The sequence below is a fragment of the Eschscholzia californica genome, unplaced genomic scaffold, assembly GCF_041429995.1.
Source record: "Eschscholzia californica isolate CP2 unplaced genomic scaffold, dmEscCali1.0.p SCAF_5, whole genome shotgun sequence".
Classification (NCBI taxonomy): Eukaryota; Viridiplantae; Streptophyta; class Magnoliopsida; order Ranunculales; family Papaveraceae; genus Eschscholzia; species Eschscholzia californica.
Genome location: NW_028238472.1, coordinates 40,520,413 through 40,539,155, shown reverse-complemented (window position 1 = coordinate 40,539,155; position 18,743 = coordinate 40,520,413). Strand labels below are relative to the sequence as shown.

The 18,743-nt window shown below is 35.8% G+C and overlaps 1 protein-coding gene across 1 annotated transcript; it reads right to left on the bottom strand.

The window, feature by feature from the left end:
* Nucleotides 1-3,125: 3,125 nt before the first annotated feature.
* LOC147539218 (myosin-17-like) lies at nucleotides 3,126-18,027 on the bottom strand. The gene is made up of 39 exons (XM_086642110.1): nucleotides 17,478-18,027; nucleotides 16,369-16,497; nucleotides 15,654-15,797; nucleotides 15,426-15,571; nucleotides 15,148-15,304; nucleotides 14,971-15,029; nucleotides 14,244-14,403; nucleotides 13,986-14,135; nucleotides 13,768-13,904; nucleotides 13,541-13,687; nucleotides 13,319-13,420; nucleotides 13,154-13,211; nucleotides 12,973-13,074; nucleotides 12,750-12,787; nucleotides 12,438-12,564; nucleotides 12,186-12,356; nucleotides 11,878-12,009; nucleotides 11,663-11,772; nucleotides 11,408-11,468; nucleotides 10,878-11,055; nucleotides 10,427-10,632; nucleotides 10,083-10,202; nucleotides 9,876-9,974; nucleotides 9,535-9,756; nucleotides 8,496-8,635; nucleotides 8,185-8,302; nucleotides 8,041-8,091; nucleotides 7,867-7,947; nucleotides 7,564-7,734; nucleotides 7,274-7,429; nucleotides 6,965-7,171; nucleotides 6,230-6,370; nucleotides 6,042-6,112; nucleotides 5,492-5,591; nucleotides 5,354-5,410; nucleotides 5,196-5,252; nucleotides 4,999-5,079; nucleotides 4,830-4,912; nucleotides 3,126-3,661 (listed from the first exon to the last, which is right to left on the bottom strand). The coding sequence occupies exons 1-39, from the start codon at nucleotides 17,478-17,480 to the stop codon at nucleotides 3,538-3,540; spliced, it is 4,596 nt and encodes a 1,531-aa protein (XP_086498236.1). The 5' UTR covers nucleotides 17,481-18,027; the 3' UTR covers nucleotides 3,126-3,537.
* Between the last annotated feature and the right edge of the window lie 716 nt (nucleotides 18,028-18,743).

Below are 18,743 nucleotides of genomic sequence, written 5' to 3'. Positions count from 1 at the left end.
GGAAAGAACAATATTTACTTGCACTATACAATAAGAAAAATTTAGAATTTGGTGTAGAGATAAAGTTTGTCTTGGGTTGTATAACAGACATTAAGACGATTTCCAGGCTCTATACAAACAGATGGGTCATTTGAAAAAGTAAATTACCCCTAAAAGAATAAAAAGGGAAAACGAAAAAAACGACATGAACAAACCGAAAATATTTGCTCGATACAAACAATTGTTTGCTCAAACAGTTGGTTGCACAATACAAATAGTTCGCAATAGGACAAATAAGTTATCCAAAAAAAGAATGAAAAGGGAAAATGAAAAAAGAAACACGATGAACAACCACCAGCTTGTTTAAGACAAGTTGTAGTTCGTTCAAGGCAAACAAAAGTTGTTTGCTCGATACTGACTGTTGTTTGTTATATACAAACAGTTGAACCAATCACGTGACAACAAGAGAAGATGAAAAAATAAATAAATAATGAACATGCAACAATTTGTTCTAGAGTCTAGACAAACACAAGTTGTTCAAGACAAAAAATAGTTTTTTTTCTTCAAGACAAACATTCATTTGTCTAAGGTGAACAACAATTGTTTGTTCGATACAAACTGATCTTTTCTCAATACAATATGTTGTTCGTGTGCTTCAAACCGTTGGACCAATGGGACAAAATGTTACTTGGTAAAGAATGAAAAAAGGAAAAAGAAATCAACAAACATGCACCAATTTGTTCAAGACAAAGCAACACCTTATTCAATACAAACAACAATTTTAGTTTTGTTTCATATAACACCAAAATGCTTTAAAAATTGAAAATTAAGCAATTGTCTGGTTACAGCAAAGGTATGTATGTCACATTCAATTTTTTTTTTTTTGTTGGAAGTGTCACATTCAATTTGTTCTACAGATCCAATATGCTTCACCAACAAACTACTGTTTGTTTTCACCAACCATCAACATGTTTCAACAATAAAATAATAAAGCAAACTACTATTTGTTTCAACCAAAATCGAACAATAACTACAGCTATCTAGGAAATTAATTTGTTTGTTAGAACTAAGGTCCAGAGAGAAAAAAAAAATCAGATTCTTTGGTTTGAAGAGGGTTAAAGACGAAGCAACTTGGATTATGGGCAGAACTTACATGTCATTTTAAAGTTTTATTTCTCTTTTCATAATTTTTACCCAAGTGACTTTCTTTCGCCATTATAAAAAAACATTGGTCTTTTCTGGCTTTGGAGAAAAAAAATTGCCTCTAATTTTATCTTAAAAACTTGAAACTAAATATTTATATCCAATGCACCTATTTTCAGCTTATAAAACAAGTCCGACTTTGATAAAAAAAAAATTATTTAATATCTGAAATCGTCAAAGAAGTAAACACATGAAAATAATCAAGTCATACATACAATACATTGGTTCAGATTCCAGATTCCAGATCGACTAATCCTAATGAATGTTTAATCCCAAAATTCATTGAGTAGGTTTGCCGCTAATTTGGGTTCATATGCATATTTTTGTTGTCACCAATGACTGTTCTAAACGCTTTGGAGAAACGCTAAAATTTTCGGGATGCAAAATTTTAAAAAGAAATAGTAACTTTACTAAATTTTCTAGACCAACAAAACTTCATTTTCTTTGTCTTTTTCCTCCATCTCCGAGCACCACCACCTCCAACTGCCACAATCATTTCTCTCCCTTTCCCCTCTCTTTGTCCCCTCTTTCTCACTTTTCTTTCCTTTTCCCCCACTCTCTCTTACCCTTTTTCTATTTATCTCCTCCTTTCCCTTCTCCGTTTTTGTATGTTCTAGCGAAAGGGAACATCTCGTTTGCCGGAACACATACTACTGGTTTGAGGGGAAATCCCCCAAATCCATAACCAAAATAATTTGGGAGAATTTTCTCCCAAAATCAGATTGGCATTTTGACAAATAGGATGATCCCCTTCATCAATACAATTAAAGGGATAAGGATGGGGGGATAGACAGAGGAGAGGGAGAGAGAAAAAACCAAAAAAGAGGAGAAAATAGGTACTAGTGGTCGGTGGCGTTGGCCGAAGGAAGAAAGAGAAAGATCTAAAGAAAAAAATTGGAGTCGCCTACAAAAGCAGTTTCCTGACGACTTTCGAGGAATAGAGAAGAAATGGTAGTCGGAGTTTGAAAGAAACAAAAAGATTTGTCAAAAGTTTCCACCCAAAATTTTGTACTCCGAATTTTTTGGTGTTTCCCTAAAACAGTGACATAATGTAACACCCCTATTTTTTTTTATGTAGAAATGGATGGAAGTAACAAAACTCTATGTTAGTTTGGAATACTGGTGAATTTAAAAATCCTAATCCTCTTTACTTTTCACGGAAGCATATAGAAAAGAGAGATGGTGCAACCGCTCCTTAGTGAAGGAAAGAAAAAAAAAGATAGAGATAGAGCTTTGTAGAGTGAGAAAGAGATCCATAATAGTGAAATATCTAGGGTTCGTGAGAAGGCAATTTATATCAAAGTGGTTGATGATGCAAAAAAATAGTCATCAGTTGACTGGGGTCAATGAGCCAAGAATAGACTGAAAGCCTTTGGATCAACCCACTGGTCAACAAGGTAGGTCGAATAAAAAAGAGGTCTACAACTCAAGCCCGGAATTAGAGGATCACGCTTATCCTAGGCACCTAAGTCCTATCTTGACTCAAATACAACCAAGTCTGCAATGAGATTCACGAGAAGACTAAGATGGTGCACGTAAGCAATGCTGGTACCTTGAGCCCTAAAATATGGCTGAAGGTAGTAGGGAGAAATTAGTGGTACCTTAAGCTTCTGAGGTGCATAGGATCTTCATTCAACATTGAAGACTAAGAGGAAGAGAGGAGGAAAGAGAATAAAATAGTGGTAGTAGGGAGAAATTAGTGGAGGTGAGGTGAAGATGAAGAGTAGGAGCTAAGAACCAATTAGGTTTATTTTTGGACTGAAAAGTAAATACTCCCTCTAAGTCAATATTGACCGACTAAGTCTTTATGCTGCGGAGATTTTTCTTTATTTCCCAAACGGCCGATTAATACGAGGTGAACCTTTGTCAGTTGTGGTTAAAACTTAAAACTGAGATTACATGTTAGGAGAATATTTGTACAAAAAAAAAAAGGAAACCCCAGGTATCAAATCATATAAAAGTTCACCATCTTCTTGTAATTTTAATACATCAACCAATTATTTGCCTAAAAATGCGGCTGTTATCATGAACTACACTTAAATTACCAAAAAAAAGAACCCTTGACCCATAGTTCCATTTTGCCTTCTAAAATGATACCCCTCCCATCGTGAGAGGAGGTGCAAAGAAAAATAAAATCAATCAAATCATAAAATAATATATTGGACCAGGAGGCATCTAGATCGTGCCCTAGACCAAATAACCTTGAATGCAGATGGATAGTATGTATATAATGTACATATACGGTGACATGATGAATTATGGATATATGCACAAGTGGTAGGTAAAGATGAAGAACCACAGTTTATGTGCGATTCGAAGGAGTTGCGGATGGAACATACTGATCTTGATGATAGATTAATCTGTACGTTGTAATAAGAAGACGAATCCTGAATTTTCACGTATCAGAGGTGGAGGATCAATATCTGCTATATCTATCTGTTTCATTGTTTTGGAGATGTCGTCGACTGAAAACGGTATGCTGAATCAACAAACGTAAAATACAAGTTAGGTTACATCAATATATGATTAAAAAGAAAAAGTAATACTAAGTAACGATAAAAAGAAGTCAATTATTGTGATGTACATCAGTATGTGTGAGTATTACTATAGCCCCATCCTTTTCTAATTGGAGCAGAGATATGACTTCGAACAACAAATAGGACTTCTAACTTTTAAAGATATACTCTATTTTTTCAAACATGATCTTATCCCAAAATACTTTAAGATAATCAGGCAAATGCTTGGTCTTGAGCTAAATTTCAACTACCAACAAATGTGATACCGTGAGCGAAGTTGCACAAAATTGAGAGCAAACTCTATTTCCTCTTTTTTGAATTCTTTGAACACCTTTGACACAATCAAGGAATTAAATTTCGAAATTTTTATTTCAAAATAACTGAAATATTTCCGCTTCTATGTCTAGCGAAAGTTAACTAAGTTTCTCTTAACAATGTCTTGTCCATAGTTACCGGAAACGGTCATTTGGAGAGCGAACTCCGATTTGGTTCGATCGTACCCTTTCAGAGTGGGTACGCGAATCAGATCGCTAAATCTGGCGAACCCATTTGCAAGAAGAAAAAAAAGATGAAAACATGATATTTAGGGTTTACAAAGTGTGAATATTGCTTTAACTTTAGGTTCTGCAGTGGTTACTGAATTTGGGGATAATGGATCTAGGAAATATTATTTAATTTAAGAAAATCAATTGTCCATAATATTTATGCAATATATATATATATATATATATATTGCATAAATTTTGCCAATAATTATACCCCCTAGCGAATCGGAAACGTCTAATTAGCGTACCCCGTATCCGTACCCCGTTTTCGTACCAGAGCGGATCCCGTTTCTGGTAACTATGGTCTTGTCAAGGAATTAAATTTCGAATATTTCTGTCAAAATAACCGAAATTTTTCCATTTCCATGGCTGCCGAAATTTCAACCGAAACCTAAATTCCTTGGATACAATATCTCTTCGATGAATTTGGATTGGGTAAAAACTCAAATGTTAGAGAGATCCAAGTAATCGGGCTCAGACTTGGTTACGGCTCAGATGAGCCGAGGAGGAATCACTACCAATGAGACTTAGGTCAGTTGACCACCATGCATAAGCTTATACATTTTCAAAAGCTTGAGCACTCTACCTTGAATCGTCATCTAATAAGAACGAACTGCTCACACCATTGTTTGAATCTTCGGTCATCAGAACTCTCATACTCGAAATGACCTAAAGAATCAGACTCCAAAAGAAGTTAAAATATTAGAAAAGAAACTGAGATAAAAACGAAACCTAATTCAGATGATGATGCTCACATCTGATGACACACTGTGGGTACCATATTTATCATCCCAGTACATTGTACTGATTCTGTACAATTGCTGTATACTCAGCACCTGAAAATTACAAAAAAAAAGAGTAAGATACAAAAACCCTAACTTGGATGATACAAGATAAATTGATAGAATAGAACTTTGTCTAGGGTTCACAGGATATAAAAAGTATATTATACCGGGCAAAGGTCTTTTGTGATCTCATTCAAGGTCTTTTTCGGCTTTTGATGTATAACCTGAATCATCAGAAAATTTCCAACGACCGGTTAGTTGCATAAAATTATATAGAAGGAGAAGCGGAAAATGATGGATGAACGGGTTGATATATAGATCATACCAGGAATCCAACTGCCTGTCTGATATGCTTCAGTTCGTCCCAAGCAGATCCAGTGTACTGAGTACAGTTTTTGGTTGAGTGTTAGTAAGATTTCTGAACAAGAAAGAGATGAATAAAGCGGGATTTGTTCGTTCGTACCTCTTCAGTAGAATCAATGCACCATTGCTCTAACTCTGCTAATCCTGCTTTTACATACTCACCATTGCTAAATGAGCAACACTCACGACGCAAAAGGAGACTGTAGAAACGAAAATAATGTTAACTACATTAGAAATTTGGTACCAATCTGATGTATGGGAAATATAAACATTTGGATCATAAAATATGATCATAAATTATAACTCTGAAGCGTTAATGATGGGTTCATGAATGCAGTATGCCAGACGAGAAGAACATGGACACTGGGAGAGACGAATCTTTAGTTAAAAATATATGACATTGGGGAGTACTTCGCTAAAAACATATCTACGAGGTTTGATAATTGCATTTGTATAAGAATATATTCGCCTCAAACAAACAAATCTTATCAAATTTACACGAATTGAACGAAAATCATTACAAAGCTGTGATATCAAATTTCTGTTCTATTTTTTGAAAAAATAATAAGATTATGGGCAATAACATTATTAGCATAAACGAATAGATGGCTTGATATAAACATCCCAAGATTAAGTTTTGAACACATTACCTGTTGAATAACTGGACATTGATGAAAGAGAATATCTGAGTGTACACCTTGCGCACCAAGAATGGAGGAACCTATGAACGAGATAGCTTTCGACTTTATTCTTCCTCTCCCCAAAACCATTTTGGATGTATGAATATTGATTAAAAGGATTTTTTTAATTAATTAAGAAGTTGGAACTTGTTACTCACAAAATTGGCTCTCAAGGTCTTCAAGTAGCTATCGAGCCTTTTTACAATGCTTTGCCAATGAGCAATTAAAGCTTGCTGAGCGACAGAATTTGCTTGTGAGCGTGATCCTTTCACCAAACTTGCACGAGATGCTCTGGGAGCCTATGTTGTTAGGCAAAAATGATTAAATTCCCAAGCATGGTATTATAACTGTTATCTATAAACTATAAATATGACTAGTACACGTATTTTTACCACAAAACAAAATTTGGAAATGAGTACACCAAAAAGATTAACATCATATGAATCATACTTTTGTATCGTATGTGAAATACTGTGGAATTGTATGTGTTTGAAGCCCTTTAGGAAAATGGTATACTTTTACGAGTCTCCATTGAGCCCACATGTAAAAGATTGTAGATCTATCACTCAATTGATTGATGAAATCTAATGCGATAACCTTGTAAGGCTTGTGTAATACTCAATATTGTCATTGGCAAACCACATACTTCATGTCATACCACATTCATTCATGTTTTAGATTACTCACCAGTTATCGGTTAGGTGGCACTCACCCTGATAATGTCTACTATTTGTTGATCCAATTTGTTATCAAGTTACTAATCCTTACCGAAAACATTTTTATTTACTTATATTCTATTAACCACTTACCAGCAAACATCTTTACACAAAATCAGAACGCAAACAAATAAACAATTTAATGGAAAAATAGAAAATAATAAAGGGAGAAGGTACCTGGATACATAATCCAAGCAATGGGGAGATCTCCTTCTTCAAGTTGTCTCTTATCATGCCATATATCTTCTCAAGGAACGCTGTGAGTTGTTGCTTAAATAGTAAGGCTGGGTATTTTGCTTCAACTTGACGTAAATCATCTAGTCCACCAAGCAAACGACCATTAAGAAACGAGAGTCCACCACTTTGTGGAGATGCTCGAAGTCCCTAAAACACAAAACCAGCAGAAATGTTATTTAACACAAAAGAGGAGTAGAAACTAAACTAAAGGAAGCAGGTTCATGAAAAGATAAACTGTTTGCTCATTACTTGAGACATCCTTCCAAAAAGAGAGGCAGATGTTGTTCTTCGCCTTTGTGGAGTCATTGTAGCTGCCCCACTTGCTTTGAGGGTACGTTGAAGAAGCAACAATAACGTGGATGAATTACACAACCAATAAGATAACACGTCTGTGTTATCTTGAGACTGCATAAGAATATTAATTATCAGTAAAATTATGCAATTCCTATATGTGAGCCGCATTTTTTCCCCAAATAAACGGTAATATCCTAATTAACTCGTATATATTTATAACTGGGAAGTTGGAAATACTGAGATACCTCTATAGCTGAGCCAATTGTTTGAATTATACGATCAAAAACACTTGTTCTTTCAACTTCAAATGATCTCCATTGAAGGAGACATTTGTATACAACACAAGCAGCAATTGGTTTTCCTCCCGAAAATCCAAGGTCTTGCGAAATACACTTTATCAGTAAGTCTTGGTTCTCCTTCACCCCCACAAGAAAGAAGCAGAATCAGCAAATAACAAGGAAAGAACTACAGACTTCAAGAAAATTGCTTCTCAAATCAAATCCCTAGACTAGAAAACAAGTATGCATATATATATATATGACTATCACCTGCTGCTTATCATTAAGAGATTTCTGTGGCTTTTCTTCAGTTTCTTGTTCTCGTGGATTAGATACAGCAAGAGTCAAATCCTGAGAATTGGGCACATATTATATTGTTTATTTACTGCATCAGTGAAAATGCTGAAGTGGCATAAATAATATAACAAAGTAAGATTTCCTTACTGGTGGCGTTCTTGGTTCTCCATTTAAAACATTTCCGTTGTCTGGAGTTCGCTGTATTCATTAAGAAAAACCAATTGTAAATGACGAATAAAAGCGTGAAAGTGAACAATTGTGCCACTAATTATAATAATGTTCGACAGATACCTGAAAGATTGTTGTCCTCTGCCGTGAAGCTAAAGATTTACTAGTTGGTGAAATAGCAAGTGCCTGCTGCCTTAGTACCTGATTCTCTGACTCCATGTTGTTGAGTTTCTCTTGAAAACTAAATCATAGAAAAATATTATCAAGTTCGTATATAAACAAAGTTATGGTCCCATAGACCATCCTTTCATTTTTAAGGCAGGAGGATTTAATCCAACCAAGTAGTCAGTTGTTACTGAGTAACTATAAGCATTCCAATGAACAATCAAACATTTGAAGTTCGTTCTGTTATATGGTTATATTAATTGACAAACCTTTGCACAGTATCTTGTAACTGATCAGCTTTACGTGCTGCTGCTTCAAGCTTTCTCATCAGTTCTTCATTCTTAGCCTGAGCAAGGGCGAATTCTTGTTTGGTTTCTTCTGTTGTCTTCCTTTCTAGTTGCAATAAAGTCTGTAGGAGGGACAAAAAGTTCAGTAAATAGCCTACATATCAACAGAGGGTAAAGGCTTTCACCTTAAAACAGCCTCAAAGCAAGGGGTTTAAAAAATAGAAACAAGATTACAAGGAAAACCCAAAAACTCATTAGAGCTACACAACTGATCCAGTGAAAGATTGAAATATGCAAATATACGAGGGGTTTCATGATTCATGGAGACTAGTTATGTTATAACTTATACGTCAGTCATGGCATTTCTGATAACCATAACACCTTATTACCTTAGGGCTTTGGTTATACCGGGGAATTTTGCAAGTTTTCACTTCCCACTCGTGCCTTAGTGGGGTTTATTTAAGTGCTAATATGCTGTTACATAGACCAACTTCTAATCAATACACATGAACTTGGCAAAGCAGGTTGTGAATATCTGTAGCTAATCATAAACCAAAGAACTTCCACACTATTTTGTCAAATTCATATGGGGCTAACTAGAAAACTTGTGTGTTGCACTTAAATAAACACAATGAGAACAGCAAATGGATGTGAAAATTCGCCAAGAAAAACCCAAATACCGATGAGGGCCTATATTTAAATATTTTCTGTTCTCCCTTGCAAGTCGATAATTATAAATAAAGTTAAGCTCTGTAGATGAAATAATACCAACCATTTTGGAATATAGGCATCGCAAAAAGATTTGCCTCCTCAATTTGACACAATTAATTGTCTTCTTTTTATATTTTCTTCACTATGTCAAGTAATTACTCTTGATAATGTGTTATTCTTTATTTTTAAGTGCATTAAAACAAAAAAGGCACTCTCACGAGGTAAATGCCATTTTTGTTTCAAAAAAGCTTCTGGGAGGTGATAAAAATCACATAGCATATCTGTTTACATTGAAGCCAAGTGATTCTACCTTCAAGCTCTCAACCTCTGCTGTTAATGAATCAACCTTCTCCGTGTCTTGAACTAAAACAGGGGTCTCTTTAATTACAGGAGGTGCTTCTTCAATAGCTCTCCGAGCTGCCTCTCGTTCCTGGATTACTCTGACATTTGCTTCTTCTACTTGTACTTGCATTGCATGCAAAGCATCCTGCAATTTAGAGATTTCCTGGGTTTTTGCTTCGTCCAAATCAGTCTGCATATAAAATCACATATAGTTACAAATAAACCCATTCAAATAGCCTCGCCACCTAAAAAATAGGAAAGAAGAACAATCAGCGAAGGTAGATAAACATGAAGTGTTTGATGTGATACCCTTAATCGCTTCTCCAGCTGCAAACGCCATGTAAGTTCCTCAACGCGCTTTTCAAGTTTGTCTTTTGCCTCTTTGAGGGCTCCAGTTTCTCTTGAAGCCTTCACACATTATTATGGGTAAGTACTACAACATTCCATATGTATTACAAAATGATCTTAAACCCTTTTGATTAGTTTAACGAAGACACATTAGAAAGTAGGACAAACCATTTTGAGTTTTCTCAGCTCTCTCCGAGCAACCCTGCATCTCCAACCACACTGAGAGACAATTGCTGCCTTCTGGAGTCTCATATAGTAAGAATATTCTCTGTGGCAGCGCCAATGAGCCTGAAACCACCAATGACTTGGGTTAAATTACTTGACATCCAGAGTTTGATAGCTTTAAGCTAAGTTCCACAAAAACTGAAGTCTTTGTGTTCTATGAAGCATATAAGACTAACGAACGCTTACAAGCTTAAACTGAGTTGATACGTACTTAACCCTCTAGTACGACACTAACGAGAAATAAAAAGGAAATTCTATGGCATTGACTCACTGAGAGAAAAACATACCTGAATAATAATTGAAGCTCTAGTTTGCTTCCTAAATCTGAACTCATTGCGAGCAACCATTGCCCTTAAGCCCGTCTGCAATTTGATGGCAGATGAGCGTAACTTCAAGTAAGATTTCTGGGCCATATGTCGACGCAAGTTCTTCTGAATCTTCAAAGCTGCTGCTTCTTTTCTCAACATCTCATATTGTTTGATAGCCATCTTGCCTGCAACAAAAGTAAGAGGCATCATATCAACACTCAATTAAGCAGATGAAACAATTATAGCAAAAGGAATAAGAAGTGAAGTGTATTTCTAACAAATGGAATAGGGACTGAAGTTTGACACTAACTGCACCAAAAACATATATAGGCCGTTTAAACTTAGACTAAGACTAAGACAATGTTTAAGCTTTAGAGTAACCATTATCACTTCAACAATGTATACCAAGCAACAGAAGAAAGAAAGTTACCTCTCCAACGAGATTGTAAATGAATTGCGGCCTTCCGAAGTGATATGAACTCCTTGCGAGCTATATATGTACGAATTTGCCTTTGAATGGCTCTAGCTGCATTGCCCAATACTTCTGCTCTTCGTGCATCCAACGTAGCCATTTGACCAGCTCTCAGGAAGACTTTAGTTTTCCCTATCTGATAACGAAGTAGTAATGGGTCATATCACAAACAATAAACAATTAAAATGAAATTAGACACTGGAGAGATTAAAAGCACGAGCGAAAATGAGCAATGGAGAAATTATGCATTATACAGATTTGATTGACATGTCCGCGTGGACAATTAATAGAACATGAGCCCGTTACTAATGAAATTCAGCAGCAGGGAGGAACAAAAAGATCTAAAAACTGGAAACAAGCAATTTACAAATTGTTTACAAATTAATACAGATATTTGATTGACTATTAGTGAAAAGATACGGGTTATGCCATTTGAAATCATTTAAATTATACTGTGAAGCATCTCGAGATGAGTACGTTAAACTTACCTGGTAACCTTTTAGTCCTATTTTATCCAGAATCTTTTGGCATGCGACTTTCTCATCATAGCTGTATAGGAAGAAAAGAGGTCAAATGATCATCTTTTTTTGTTGAATAATTTGAATTAATATTAAGAAAAAGGGTGGAGAACCACACTGATACATCATACATATGATCCTATAGATTATGTTATAATACAATGTTCTCCCAGTTAAACAATTCTGCAACTACATGAGCTACAATCTGATTTAAAGAAGACTTACTTTCCTTCCAAAACTTCTGGAGCAAGGAGACCGAAACGGTGAAGAAACTCATAAAACGTCCTTCTTGTAGGATAGCCAGCACAACTTATTCTAATTGCCTCGAGAACACCCTAAAGCACAAATAACATGAAAAGTTTCTTTTACTTAGCTAACAAATGATTTTATGTGAACTCGCAAGTGATATTAAAAACTGATGTTTCGCATAGTGAACTTACACCGCAACGTAATTGTTGGATGATGTTGGAATTTTCAAAAATGGCAGGTTTGAGAACATTGTTTGGCTTTACACATCTGATGTAATGAGGCTCCGTGCAACTTAAGGTCTCCATCAAAGATTGAAGTTGGAGCTGCATTAAGGAGGATTGTTTGACCGAATACAATTTAAGTGTATTGTTAACAAGCTTTTAACATTTGCTCACAAGTCTCAGAGATTTATACCATTTAAGAGGTAAGAGGGAAAACTCATTTACAGATATTATTCCATCTGAATACAGAAAACTTGCAGGAACTGGAGCCAGGTTACCTTAAAGCGTGACCCGATGGATGAAAACTTGGATGACTTTGAACTTTCTAATTGAAGTGAAGGAAATAGACCAGCTACAAAGGGACAACTCGAACTGGTCAACAGATCTTGGTGTTCTGCCACCACATAATCTTTGTTTTTATCCAGAAACTGATCAGCCTGATAAGTTACCTGCACAATTGTGGGGAATTATATAATCTGTTGCAGAAAATAATTAGATTAGTAGAGATTATCATATATAAAACCACTTACCTCCCCAGCATAGTGAGAGATAGTAAAGTCAGTACGGGAAAGCTTTGGTTTAAGAAAGCGCTTGTTAGTTTTAAATGTCTGGTATAACTTCTGGGCAAATGTTTCATGTGTTGACTTTGGAAACATGCTGCATGAACCAACCAAATGAGTACACAAGTGAAAAAAGGAATGAACAACACCAGTGTGAGTGGAGAAATCAATTGTAAGGATCAGAGAAGTTGAGACATGCTTCTGAACTGAACATTCCAAATTATTTAAAAGTTCTAATACAGGGACAGGAATAAACACGAGGAGGTGTGATTAGCAACATACCAGGCTTCATCTAGTAGTGCAATAATACCTCCAGGTTTCTGCATAACAAATGAAGTTGTCATCTTTAAAGCTACTAACAGGTATTACATTTATTCACTATTCGATCTAAAAGTGGCAATAAGCTAATAGATCTAACATAACGAGAAAGAAAACAACATAAATAGATACAAGGGTTTGTTGCAAGCAGGCTAAGTGTTACTATTGAAAGAACATAGTTATGAACCTTCTCGATAAGATCCAGCACATCTTGGTTGTCGACAAACTCTATGTAGCTCCAGTTTATTTCCTCTTTCGTGTACTCTTCCTGCTCCATTTTGAAAACATGCTGCAAAAGTATTTAAGGAGTTAAAAATTGAAGAATATAAAAAGGCTACAGAGTTCATCTGATTCATTTAACAATGTACCTGGTTGAAATGTTGTTGCAACTTCTCATTTGTAAAATTGATACAGAACTGCTCAAAGCTGTAACGAACGTCAAAGCTATGAGTACGGCAGCAAGCATCATATGTTTCGAAAATTTGTTTTCAATCAATAATCATGATAATGTCTTTCTTAGCTGCTGTATTTACCTATTGCATTTGAAACTTTCAAAACCGTAAATATCAAGAACCCCAATTATTGATTTTGAGTTTGGGTCCTGCCCAATTGAATCATTGATTTTATTCACCAGCCTGCACATGTAATGAAACATCCACTATAACCAAATATTCCTAGTGAAACAACACTTCCAACAGATGACAATCACAACTTCACAAAAATGCATTCACATTTCAAAGCATGTCGCCGTTTACCAATCAAATAGACGTGAGTATAATGTTTTTGCTAAACCATCCCTGCTAACAATTGCAGAGGCAGGATCAAGAGTTCTTGTTATAACTTCTTCTGGTGTCACCATTACACGTGTGATCAGTGCATCTTCCAAGCTCTTAGCATCACACCTATCACATAGTTTCGATAAACTAAGTAGCTGTATTAAATTTAGATACATACACAGAATATAAGCTAGTAATGGACATACATAAGGAGTTCAGCTGTCATTTTCAGATGGAATCTAGACTTCTCATCCTTAACTTCGGAGGAGTCTATCTCCTTTCCCTTTGCAAAATCAATATTACCAAGATGAAGAATTGCAGCAACCACCCTGAAAATTGCCTCCTGAAAAGTTTTGTTATTTTTAGAAATCTGACTAACCAGCCAACACACATATCATTGTTCTGAACTAGAAGAGATGCTGACCTGTTCTTGCTCACTGATTCCTACTATATCCATAGCCCTCCTGGTTTCAAGATATTCATGTGCATCGTCCACTCCAGCTAATTCATAGCAATTAGATTGGTTTAGATAATGAAATGATTTTGGATTCGCCAATTTATATTTCTCAATTTCCTGTAAATTTTACATCATGAAATAGAAATTACCTTGAGTAAGTGAATGTGAAATGTCAGGCTAAAGGAACAACATCTAAACTCAGAAATCAGAATAGAGGATAAATACCTCCGGGGGTGCTGCACAAAGAAGATAAAAGCAATGGTAGTTTCTCTCGGGATTTGAAACTTGGCAGACACGAGATCTTTCCAAAAGGTATGTTCTAATTGCGGCACCAGATATTCTTCCATTCTTGTCAAATTGGATTTCAACAAACTTACCAAAACGACTTCATCAAAAATAAAATGAACATAAATTTAAAGCATATTAGTTCCTTGGCAAGTAATAAATGTAGATAATATGTTAAATACTTAGTTAAATCCCCTAAATGGTAATATAATCGAAGTGTAACAATTGCTAATGATAGAAGTTAGAACAGTTAAGATTTATTTTCATCTTGTGTGTGATACTACGATGAGACACGTAGTTGGCCTCGGGAGTTGCCTGATTGATTCCGGAGTTACTCGGTAAATCTCGACAAAGCAGTATCATAAATATATATACATATTCGTAAATGACTAACACAAATATAGTATTTCTAGCATGGAAACAATAATGTGTACTTCTTTTATTCGTCACTGTCATAGAAGTCACGTATAGAAAAAGGAAAGAAAATAGAAAGAAACAAAGAGAAAAAATCTGTGTGTTGGGGGGAGGGGGGATTCAGCCACCCAAAATCAGCTCGAGGATATGACTCGCGAGACTTGCAAACCTAACTACGTAGTTGACAAGTACTGCTCTAGGCTATAGTAATCATATAGAAATATTCTCCAACACAGAAGATGAAAGAACTCACCTCGAATTGTTGTTCCTAACAGTCTTAGCATTGCCAAATGCTTCAAGAACTGGATTCGACTGCATCGTGGAAAACCAGAGAAACGGTGATTATCTTGCACCCCATAAAAAAGTAGTGCATGAACAATGGGAATAATAGAACATAAGATAACATTAACAAACACGAACTCCATCTTACTTCCAGAACTTGTTGTTCGACCGTCCTTCCTTCTACGCCAGACCGCCCACCCAAGTATGCTAGATATCTCATGAGCATTTTGGTTGTTTCAGTTTTACCAGCACCGCTTTCCCCACTAACCAGAATAGAATTGCTCTTGCCTTCATTTATCATTGCCCTATTATATCATGGAAGACATATATAACAATTGAGGCCCACCTAGAAAAAAAGTTAGCTTCTAAAAAACAAAAAGTAAAGATCTTTCTCCATATCAACAAGAAAAAAAAACTGATAATCACCTGTATGCAACATCAGCAACTGCAAAAACATGTGGACTTAGCTCCCCAAATGACGCTCCTTTATATTGTTGCATCATGTGGGTATCATATAGATGAGGTAATCTTTGAAATGGATTTATCGCAATTAAGATATTACCAGTGTATGTCTGCAGAAATAGAAGAAGTGGAAGAGAAATGTCACATTAAATCACCTTCATACCCTTTTTCACAGGACAAAGAATGTCTTACATATATTTCATTAAGTTCATAACGAGTGGCCAAGTTTTGCAGAACTCCAGGCTCATGCAAATAAGAAAGCTTTGTCATGTCATCTTCACCTCCAGCTGGAGCTTCAGTATCCTTTGGAAACACCTTCGATAAATTTGCAACAACCTAAAAACACTCAACCAATCAAACAATTGATACAACTAGGAGGGAAGTACATGTCAAAGTTATAGCTAAGCACCAAACTCTTTATCCATTATGACGAAAACTGGTTATTACAAAGGTTAGTTTAGCTTCTTTTTTGTTTTTTAAAAAGAAGAACTAGGAAGGGCTAGTGTGTACAATAGATATTTTATATAGCTGGACATCAGAGATTAGGTAGGGAAATTTGTATAATGCTTCCGCAGTTAGCAGTTTCATAGGGGGGGGGGGGGGGACTAGCAAATAGTTATGATGAGGATCACATGTCATCTCAGCATTGACGTCTTTCTTGTTTAATATCGACTAATCGAGTGAAGGTTAGCAAGTTTTAGAGAACTGCAACTTAAATGGAACCCAAGATCACAAATTGATATTCAAAAAACACAAGTATTGTCAAGTCATTAAGTTGGCAGTAACTCAGCATACAAACATACTAATTCCTTAGGTAATGAAGGTCTTCTAAGGAGTCATCATGAGGTGAAGCATAGAGATTACAGAGATGGATTACTATAGAAGAAATAGTGAAGAAAGCACAAACCTTTTTTCCGTTTGTAGTCTGAACATGAACCTCCTGACCATTAACCCGTATAACTTCTCCATCAATCCAAGCCAACTTTGGGTCTTCCACCCACACATGAGAACCTAAAACTATGTTGACAGGCGTCCCCTACAAAAGAAACCATTATTGAGAAACATAACAAGCAAGGTCACAAAACCAGGAGTTTGCAACTTGTGAAAAGGTATTACTCAGCGTTAATGAAATAACAATGAGATAATCAAAGGTCATAAAAACAAGGAAGCAGGACTAATGCAAATACATTACTCAATGTTCATGAAATATGATTAAGAAAGGTACACCGTTGATAAATATGTGGATATTATTATACAGCTCATTGTCATAAAAATCAGCATGGAGCTGAAGGATTTCTTCATGGCTACTAAATTTACTTGTCTCCCTCTATATCAAATTAAATTGTTCTCCTATAATTTATACCATAAGTTATTTTAGCCCCAGTTCAAACAACGTAAAGAAACCCATATACAACCTGAAAGATGCTTAAAGCATTCCGAAACCACTGAAAACCATCTGTAAAATGAACGATACGCAACATTACATCGTCAATGGGATTTCGAACACCAGCACGGCATTTCTAAACTCAGAAATTTTACAAAAGCATGTCATTTTGCCCTACTTCAAAATGTAGTTACCATTGTGTTTGAACTCAAGTTCTTTTTTATCACATCAAGTCCAATCCCATAAGTAGCAGAGCATTTCTGAGATTAAATTCTAAACTCGGACTAAAAAATGAAGTAACTAGGACATAGATCACTTGTCAACACACAAAATATCCATCAAAAAGACTTCCACCAAATTTATTTCTTCAAATAATAGATCAACAAAACCTCTATCTCTCAACAAACAAATGTTCAAAAACTACACATAACTTGAAGTGATTTCAATTGCCAAAACAAAGTTCACATAAACAAAACAAAGTTAATCAACTACTTATCCTCCAAAATCGATTCAGCTCAACACTTCATACATAAATAAGTCAAGGACAGTAATTCCTAAAACTAAATCAACCAAAACTAAAGCACTAAATCAAAATAATAGAAACACTTTTAGGTTAAATGATGATACAATACCATTAATGATATTTTCAAAAGAAATCCTCTTCTTCGCTAGCTCATCCAATGAAAGAGTTGTGAAGAAAAACTAGAACAGAAACAGCAGATCGGCGATTAGAGATGTTCAATCTAGGTTTAAAATCCAGGATTCAGTGAAGATTCGAGAGAAGTTATCAAGAAGAAGGTGTGGATTATTTTTTTTCCCCTTTTGAGAAGCTCTTTCTCTCCTGTATGTTGGTATAGTTGTTGTTTCTCTCTCTTCCAATCAATTTTAGAGTTTTTATCCTTTTATACTAAAAAAGTAGTATTTTTCTCTTTCTATCTCTAAAACTTGAACTTGCGTGTGTTTCTCTCTCTAAATTCCACTTCTTACTTGTGTTTCTTTCTCTCTGTAGAAAACGTAATGAAGGGAAATGGTCTGGTTTAGGCTGGGTGAGAGAGAGAGAGAGAGAGTTGGTGGTGGGACATCAGTTACTAATCGTCTCTCTCTCTCTAAAAACAGTACTTAAAGACAGACAAAGAGAGAACCTAGAGACAGAGAGAAAGATTATTTGACTAATTTAGCTTTATTTTGAATTTGATTGGATGTCCTATTATACAACATGATATTTTTGCTTCATTTTACCCTTGGACAAAGTCACAAATAAACTAGGAAAAGATTAAAGGGTTATTTCCCTAATGGCCCCCTACTTTGTTACCAGCTTCCCCTGGCCCCCCACTTTACGAGAAATACTCATATGGCCTCATTCCGTTATAACACCGTTACTCTCTCTCTTCCATTTCTTTTCTCTCTGCCACCTTGTTAAAACCAGCCACCTCATCACCTTCTCCGACAGGTGTCGCCGGCCGGCAAAATTTCCGGTCGGCGACCTTCAAACCAAAAAAAAAAAAATTTCTCTCTTCCTCTCTCTCTAACATTCCGGCGAAGGGAGACCTTCGCTAGAGGTCTGTTCTTCAAGAACAGACCTTGGTCCGGCGACACTTGGCGGAGAAGGTGATGAGGTGGCTGGTTTTAACGAGGTGGCAGAGAGAGAAAACATGTTGGAGGAGAGAGAAAAGAAATGGAAGAGAGAGAGAGTAACTGTGTTATAACGGAAGGGGGCCATATGAGTAATTCTCATAAAGTGGGGGGCCAGGCGGGAAGCTGGTCACAAAATAGGGGGTCATTAGGGAAATAATCCAAAATTAAAATTCAAACTTAATAGTTGCTAAATAACACCAAAAAAATTCTCAAATTGCAAAATAGGCATTCCAACTTTCATATTCTAAAAGAAGAGAAGAAAC

Bases quoted from the DNA above. Each gene is read 5' to 3' on its own strand.
- LOC147539218 (XM_086642110.1), bottom strand. The intron at 15,572-15,653 runs GTAAGACATTCT...CTATTTCTGCAG, and splicing joins ATGAACTTAATGAAATATAT to ACATACACTGGTAATATCTT. The intron at 6,113-6,229 runs GTGAGTAACAAG...TCTCGTTCATAG, and splicing joins AGACCTTGAGAGCCAATTTT to GTTCCTCCATTCTTGGTGCG.